The sequence below is a fragment of the Pinus tabuliformis genome, chromosome 7 (assembly GCF_031772625.1).
Source record: "Pinus tabuliformis cultivar Carrire ecotype Pingquan chromosome 7, CPIR1, whole genome shotgun sequence".
NCBI classification, from domain to species: Eukaryota; Viridiplantae; Streptophyta; class Pinopsida; order Pinales; family Pinaceae; genus Pinus; species Pinus tabuliformis.
Genome location: NC_142293.1, coordinates 1,802,080,548 through 1,802,087,814, shown reverse-complemented (window position 1 = coordinate 1,802,087,814; position 7,267 = coordinate 1,802,080,548). Strand labels below are relative to the sequence as shown.

General features: G+C 37.9%; 1 protein-coding gene across 1 annotated transcript; it reads left to right on the top strand.

The window, feature by feature from the left end:
- The first annotated feature begins 806 nt into the window (after positions 1–806).
- On the top strand, positions 807–3,299 carry LOC149255557 (GDSL esterase/lipase At4g28780-like). The gene is made up of 5 exons (XM_089455076.1): positions 807–1,056; positions 1,199–1,326; positions 1,864–2,103; positions 2,417–2,666; positions 3,073–3,299. The coding sequence occupies exons 1-5, from the start codon at positions 807–809 to the stop codon at positions 3,297–3,299; spliced, it is 1,095 nt and encodes a 364-aa protein (XP_089311202.1).
- The last annotated feature ends 3,968 nt before the right edge of the window (positions 3,300–7,267 follow it).

Below are 7,267 nucleotides of genomic sequence, written 5' to 3'. Positions count from 1 at the left end.
CTTACGTATAAAAATTCTTTCATATAAAAAGTTTTTATATAAAAATGAGATAATATTTTTTTAATTAAAATATTTTCCCATCTTCTATATATATTACTATTTCACTCCATATTATTATTTATATATAATTATTCTTCCTAGCTTTCCTACACACTATCATTTTTTTGAGATACATTATCAAATATGTTTTCATTATCAACCTATACCACTATTTACGTGCATATTATTCTTTATATATAATTATTCCTTTAACTTTCCTATATTCTCACATACTGAATCATTAACAATGTCACACCAGAAGTGAGAATTATATTTTCAACCCCTTAAACCTCAATAACATTAAAAAAGTTAATTAAAATATTAAAGAAAAAGAGGAAATGAATATATTGTTGAGTGGTTAAAGTGTTTTTAAATATGTAGGGAGAAATAACAAGTTGTTGGTACTGGTTGGTATTGCGGGTCCATCGAGTGTAACTTCCTTTCTTATTCGTTTTGAGTAGTTGCAAGCCAAACAATCTGCACACCAGGCTCACTCTGAAAGCGACAGCTTTAAATTCTGAAACCTACAACTTTAAGAATGACAATAACATGTACCCAAATTCTTAATTAATTCAAGTACCTTCGTCTCGTCTGTCAATTAATAATCAATCAAAACTCCGAGTTACGTAGATTGGTTGAATGTGCATGGATGGATTGACAAGAGACAGGAACCCATGCATGTAGTATAAATTGCACTCCCCACAGGTCCTGAAATACTTGTAAATGTTATCTTACAGGTGATCTCAGGGATTGGGTGGGGAGTTGAGATGGGATACTTGAGTCTGAATTTTGCCCCTATTCTTTTAACTGCCATATCTCTATGTTTCACAGGGAATTCAGATGCTGCTGCATCATCGCCTGCTCTTCTTGTATTTGGGGACTCCTTGGTCGATAGTGGTAACAATGACTACATTCCCTCCATAGCCAGAGCAGACATGCGTCCTTATGGTATCGATTTCCCTACTCATCAGCCCACTGGAAGATTCTCTAATGGCAAAAACGTCCCGGATATTATCTGTAAGTATTGTATTCAGGACTTATGAACAGATTTTATTTCAGTACCTTTGCCAATTTGGGTGTCAATATATTGGGTCTCTTCTAAAAACTTTGTATTACTGTCGACTTAATCGAAGGATTTGCTTGTTTCCTGATGTTTTAGGCGAGAGGTTGGGGATTCCACGTCTTCGACCATATTTGGATCCTGAATTCCGTGGACTCTCGATGCTAAATGGAGCAAATTTTGCTTCAGCAGGAGTTGGCATTCTTAACGATACCGGAGCCATATTTGTAGAGCTGCTGTCCCATTTTTTAGTTTTTAGGTTTTATTAGTCTCAGTATTCTAATATATATAAGTTTCGCAGTTTGAAGTAGATAATAGATTTTGGGAATATTTTGAAATTTGATTGTCCATTGTTTTAGGCCTCTCTTGACCATTAGTTTCTGAGAATATAGATATTCTCAGAATCTGCAATTGATATAAGTTGGGCAGTTTGTTCAGACATCTTTACTTGGATCTAGAATCTGAAGGTCAAGAGAGGTTTCAAACAGTTTGTTCAATCATCCTTACCTGATCCAGAATCTGAAAATCAAGAAAAGTGTCAAACCACTGACACCTCTCCTGACCATCAAATTCCAAAATATTCTTAAATATACAATTAACCTAAATTCACATAAAACAACTATCTCATATCATATTTTATTTTTATTTTTTTTTAAATTTCTCCTTTTAGTAAAAACATTATAAAAACATTATAACAAGTATGAGTTTGTTGTGTGAGTAGATGTAAGAACATTCTAACAAGTATGAGTTTGTTGTGTGAGTAGATGGCTGTAATAGGGATTCAGCAACAGTTCGAATACTTCAGAGAATACCAGAGAAGAATTGCAGCAATCATAGGGGTTCCAGCCACTAGAAACCTAGTTTCAGAGGCCCTTGTGAGTGTTACCCTCGGTGGGAATGACTACGTAAACAACTATTTTCTTCCCATGTCTCCAAGAGCCCAGCAGCTAAACTTGACCGACTACACTCAGTTGCTAGTTTCCGAGTTCAAGAAGCAATTGACTGTAAGTTAAACGTATTCGTTAATGAATTTCTATGGAAATAAAGTAATGGCATAGTTTATGAAACATCAATAATATATTTTTATGGAGTAATTCCATTTTTTCTTGGATTTTGCAAAGTTTGCATACGAGCCAATTCCAATTACTGATGTCTTTCTGTTTATCTTTTCATCTTGTCATGACATCTATTTATCTTCTTCCACTCACAAGATCACTAGTCTGTATGACAATCTAGTTCTCAGTTTTGGAAGGCTATTAATATTGAGAAACATTATCTGATTTTACATTGGATTAAGCTTTTGTTTTGAATTTACAGACTCTGTACGAGCTTGGAGCGCGCAGGATAATGGTGAGTTCAGTAGGTCCACTGGGTTGCGTTCCATCGGTTCTATCGAGGTCTCCCAATGGTAGCTGTGACCAGGTCTTGCAAAACATTGCTACTGAATTTGACAAGCAGGTTGAAGTGAAGCTAGAGGAGCTTAGAACTCAATTCCCTAGTGCAAAATTTCTGTTCGCCAGCGCGTTCCATGGCCATAGTGAATTCATGACCAATCCAAAAGCATTCGGTATGTTATGAATGAGCTTTAGTATCTTAATTTTTCATTCAACAAATTGAGGAGAAAGGAATCGAATCCTTGAAGACTGAACAATATAAAATAATAGTTTATTTAAATAATCCCATATCAAATGGAGGAACTCTTAAAAGCTATTTACATCTTAAATGGAGAGAAACTCATAAAAACTATTTACAGGTTTATAGAATTACTCTTTCTATCATACTGTACAAATAAAAAATAAGTAGAGAATTAAAATAATTTTATAAAGTTCTGTACTGGGCTCAGAGATACTTCAACCTTCTCAATCTCAGGACCCTATTTAATCTAAGTTTGTATAGACCTAGAGGATTTTAATATCTTTAAAGTTACTATGGGATGCTTGCTCCATGCTTATGAAATAAATGTGTGTGTGCAGGCTTTGAGAATAACAAGAAGGCGTGTTGTGGGCAGGGATCTTTTAATGGACAAGGACTATGTACTCCTTTTTCCAATCTGTGTCCCAACCGCAGTACATATCTTTTCTGGGACGCCTTTCATCCTACTGAGCGAGCTTGTGGATTCATTGTTGATGGTTTCTTTAATGGATCTGCTAAGCATATCAGGCCAATTAATCTGACCACACTGCTGGGACTTTCGTACTAAGAATTACTCTCAGCTGAACTTCCAGTAACGATAAATTCGATCCTAATCATCTTCAATTCAAAAAATATATTACTGAAATGTGACTAATATGAAGACAATAAAGTGACCATTACTTCGTGGAGGGTTCTTATGTAATACATAATATCTGATTTTAAAAACTATTTTTCATATATATATTTCTTTGGTATAATTGGTTGAACAGATTAAATAAAGTTTCGTATATTTTGTATGTATATCTTGATTTATATTACTAAGCGATGGAACAAAATAAAATTTAAATAATGGAATAACCAAATAAATATAAATATATTTTAAATTATAAAATACTAAGAGGAATTGAATTTTTCAAAGTATATTTTTAATCATTTTTAAATTAAAGTTTAAATATTTAATATTTTGATAATATATGTTTTTTTCATGATATTTTTGTATAATATAATATAGGTGATTTAAAGTTAAAATTACAATAAATTTTCAAGTGTTTTTTTTTTAAAGAATTTAGTTGGGGCAGAAGCCAAATGCAAATGCTAAACATTACAAAGAGAATACCACTACTTGCAAATTGTACATGACTTAAATATGGAGCTGATAGACAATCGAGACAATACATTTAAGAACTGACTATATGGTGGTGGACATCATTTATACACATGCAATGTTTTGTAATAGCTTACCAGATGCGTCCAACGACCAGTCTAGGGTTCCGTCTAGAGCTCCATAGTAGTGGAGGGGAATGAACATGGATTTGCAATTGCGAATTTGCTTAGTTCTTGTTATCACCCCAAGAAACTCTCCTAGGTTGTATATCAGAGATGCTCGGGAACATTACAAACTCAACAAAATGTTGGAAAAATGGTGGATGAATAAAAGTATTGCTGCATATTCAAGCCAGATAACCACTTCTACTGTGCTTAACCCCAGACAAAGGTGAACACCCCCAGACTACAAGGCTTTAGACCACTAATTACTCACAATTTAAGGAAAATGTGATGATGGAGAAGACTGACCACACCAGCAGATGCATAGGACCTTGTGATGGCCGGCTGCAACCAGTTAAAAGGTCTGTAAATCTATTTCCTAATGCACAGACAGGATGACATCTCTCTGGCATTAAAACAACAGAAACCTGCGTACACATTTAATAATACTAACTAGATTCTAACACAGAGGTGGGATGACAACCCCTCTAATGCTAAACATCTACAACAAATGAATAAATGCATAACAGGCACAACCTGGAACAAAGAAGAAGAAGTAGAAAGTGAGCAATTAACAACAAAAGAAGCTTGCATTAGCTGAAAATGAAGACCAGATGCTGCAGGTATCACAGTAGTTACAGTCTCCAGAAGTTGAAGCTTACAACAAAATAACACTCATCAACCTTGATTACATCTCTGTTCTGGGTATATATGGTGTTTCATTACAAAATATCTCTGCTAACCTATGCGTGGAGGGATCATAATGGATCACCAACCGCTCTAACTGCTTGGTATGGGTCTCTGCTACAACCTGACTGTGTCAGTGAACAAAAATGATCTTCTCTGATATTCTGCTGTACTTCACGAACAGAGGGAATTCTGACTGAAAGAAACCCACAATTGATAAATGTTTTAACTGCTCGAGGCTGTCCTTTTTGTCCTTCGGCCATTCTGTTCTTTGAATGTGGCAGCTGAGGATTTAACTGCACAGAGTACTGGCGGGTGATTTCCTTCTTCCCTTGGATGCATGGCAGAGGTAGTGGGCGCAGGCAGCATGGAGGAAAATCCACCGTTAGACAGCGTGGATCGCCGACGGGAAACATTTCGCAATGGTTATCGGGAAGAAACGGAAATCAAATGTGGACCGTTGGATGAAATAGGCGGACGACGGAGATCAATCTACGGAGGAGATCGGAAGGCAACAAGATCGGGCAAATGAGGGCCGTCGGATCGCAATCAGGCAGATCCGACGGTGATCGGAAGAAGAAAGAGCGTAGAGGATAACGTGCGGGGAAAGGCGGTTTTGCGGGAAAAAACAACAGAGACCGTTAGATTTGGGCGCGACAGATCAATGGCTGCGAAGCGATCGCAATATCGCATCAGCGGTAGACAGGGGGCGCCTTTATACAAATAGATGCTATTTCGATCAGTGATGAAGCCCGGACCCGATAAGGAATTAACTGCGGTTTATAATCAACTCGGATCCAAAAGGAGCGATCGGCAATCGGTGATACAGAAGGCATGACTTAAGAAAGACCCCCTGGCAGCTGCGAATGCGACTGCGATGAGAAAAGAAAGCGCCAAGCTATATGGTCAGTTTTTACAAAGGATTATAGAGGAAAATGGAAAAAACGGGGTTAAGGGAGAATAAGGAGCATGGAGGGGAAGGAGGAAAAGGAGGGCCACAAGCTTTCTTTAAGCACAAACACACCACCAGACCTGAGTTAGACCTTCCAACACTGAAAAGCACAAACACACCACCAGACCCGAGTTAGACCTTCTAACGCTGAAGTTTGTAGCGGAGCTAACACTGGCTCCTTCTGGGGATGAGATCCTCCCTGTGAGGTTTCATGAACTGCAAACTAATGCCTTCATACAAAATCAGCTTAAAAACCATTGCCTAGTATCCATTGGGCATGGAGTCAAATTAAGTCTATACTAAAAACTGAATAAGAAACTGTTTACAATCATTAAAGCCTGAAAACTTAAAATTTCAAAAACTGGCCATCTACCGGGCCATCAAAATTGTTGCCTATCATCCGGTTCATCATAGATCAGCAAGACAGGATTTATTTGATCCTCTACCTCAAAGAGTTTAGGACATTTGAGCTTAAGAGGTAGATACATATTAAATTTCATTTCCCCTCTGTGTGTTTTCTTCCTTGGACATTCTTTATGGGAGAATTTGTACACTTGCTGAATGACCACGGTCTCTGTGCACTTATCATTGTCATCGGTGACCTGCACACTTAGTATGAATGGCAAACCAATGTATTCTTGTGCAGGGAACGCAAATACCTCATTTGCTCCTTCAACTTTCTTAGAACAGTCTTTATCCAAGGAGGAATCCCAAAACTGTGCACCCTCTTCCTCTGTCTCCTGGAAAGCTGCCTTTTCAATTTGTGTGGAGGTCAACTGGGCAGGCTTCAGAATATCAAGACTGAGATGATCAGTATCAGTCTTGGGCTTTGAATTTTGTCCTGCCTCAGTGTTCAGGGGGAAACTTTGAGGGCTTTTCTTTTGAGCAGACAGAGAAACAAAATATGACAGGGAGCTTTCTTCTCCCTTCTTGATCACCGGACTGGGAATGACAGCAGGTTGGCTAAGTTGCAGATCTGCATAGTCATGTGAAGATGAGCTGACTTCAAGCTCAGATTCTTTGAGGATGGAGGTACCTTCTGCTGATCGCTGCTGCTGATAAGCTTGTTGTTCTACATACACAACAAACTGACAAGCAGTGACTCTTGATAATGCTTCTTCTTATGCAGCTTTGGTTGGGAAAGGAGCACCTTCCAAACCATGAACTTTCTCCTCTTCTTCAGGCTACTCTTCTTCCATGACTATATTTTGGCAAAGGGTCTTCACCTTTTGATCTTCGTTTGCATCTCTGTTTCTCTACAAAATCTGCAATTGCTCCTGTGCTCCTTTATATGGATTTGGAGTTGGAAGAGAAATGGAACAAGGAGCTTCTACTTCCTTAAAATACTGCTAAGCTTTTAACTTGGAAACTTCATAGGCCAAAAACTCAATCATCCTGGCTAATTCATCAATCTCAGGCTCTGAGGATGATGAGGATTCACCTCCCTGTCTTCTCCTTTCGGCATCACCTTCAAGTCTCTCTGTAGCAATGATGTTTGCTTCTACTTCAAAGGCTGCATCTTGCATATCAGCCAAAGAAGCACATCTTATTTCTCTTAACCACAAGCAGAACTGAGAATCGAAAGCATTTGCATAAGTGATCATAGCAGAAGAAGGGGTAGGTCTAACTTC

Coding starts and splice junctions, on each gene's coding strand:
- LOC149255557 (XM_089455076.1), top strand. CDS start 807: ATGGGATACTTGAGTCTGAATTTTGCCCCTATTCTTTTAACTGCCATA. Junction 1,327..1,863: donor ACGATACCGGAGCCATATTT/GTAGAGCTGCTG, acceptor TTGTGTGAGTAG/ATGGCTGTAATAGGGATTCA. Junction 2,104..2,416: donor AGTTCAAGAAGCAATTGACT/GTAAGTTAAACG, acceptor TTGAATTTACAG/ACTCTGTACGAGCTTGGAGC.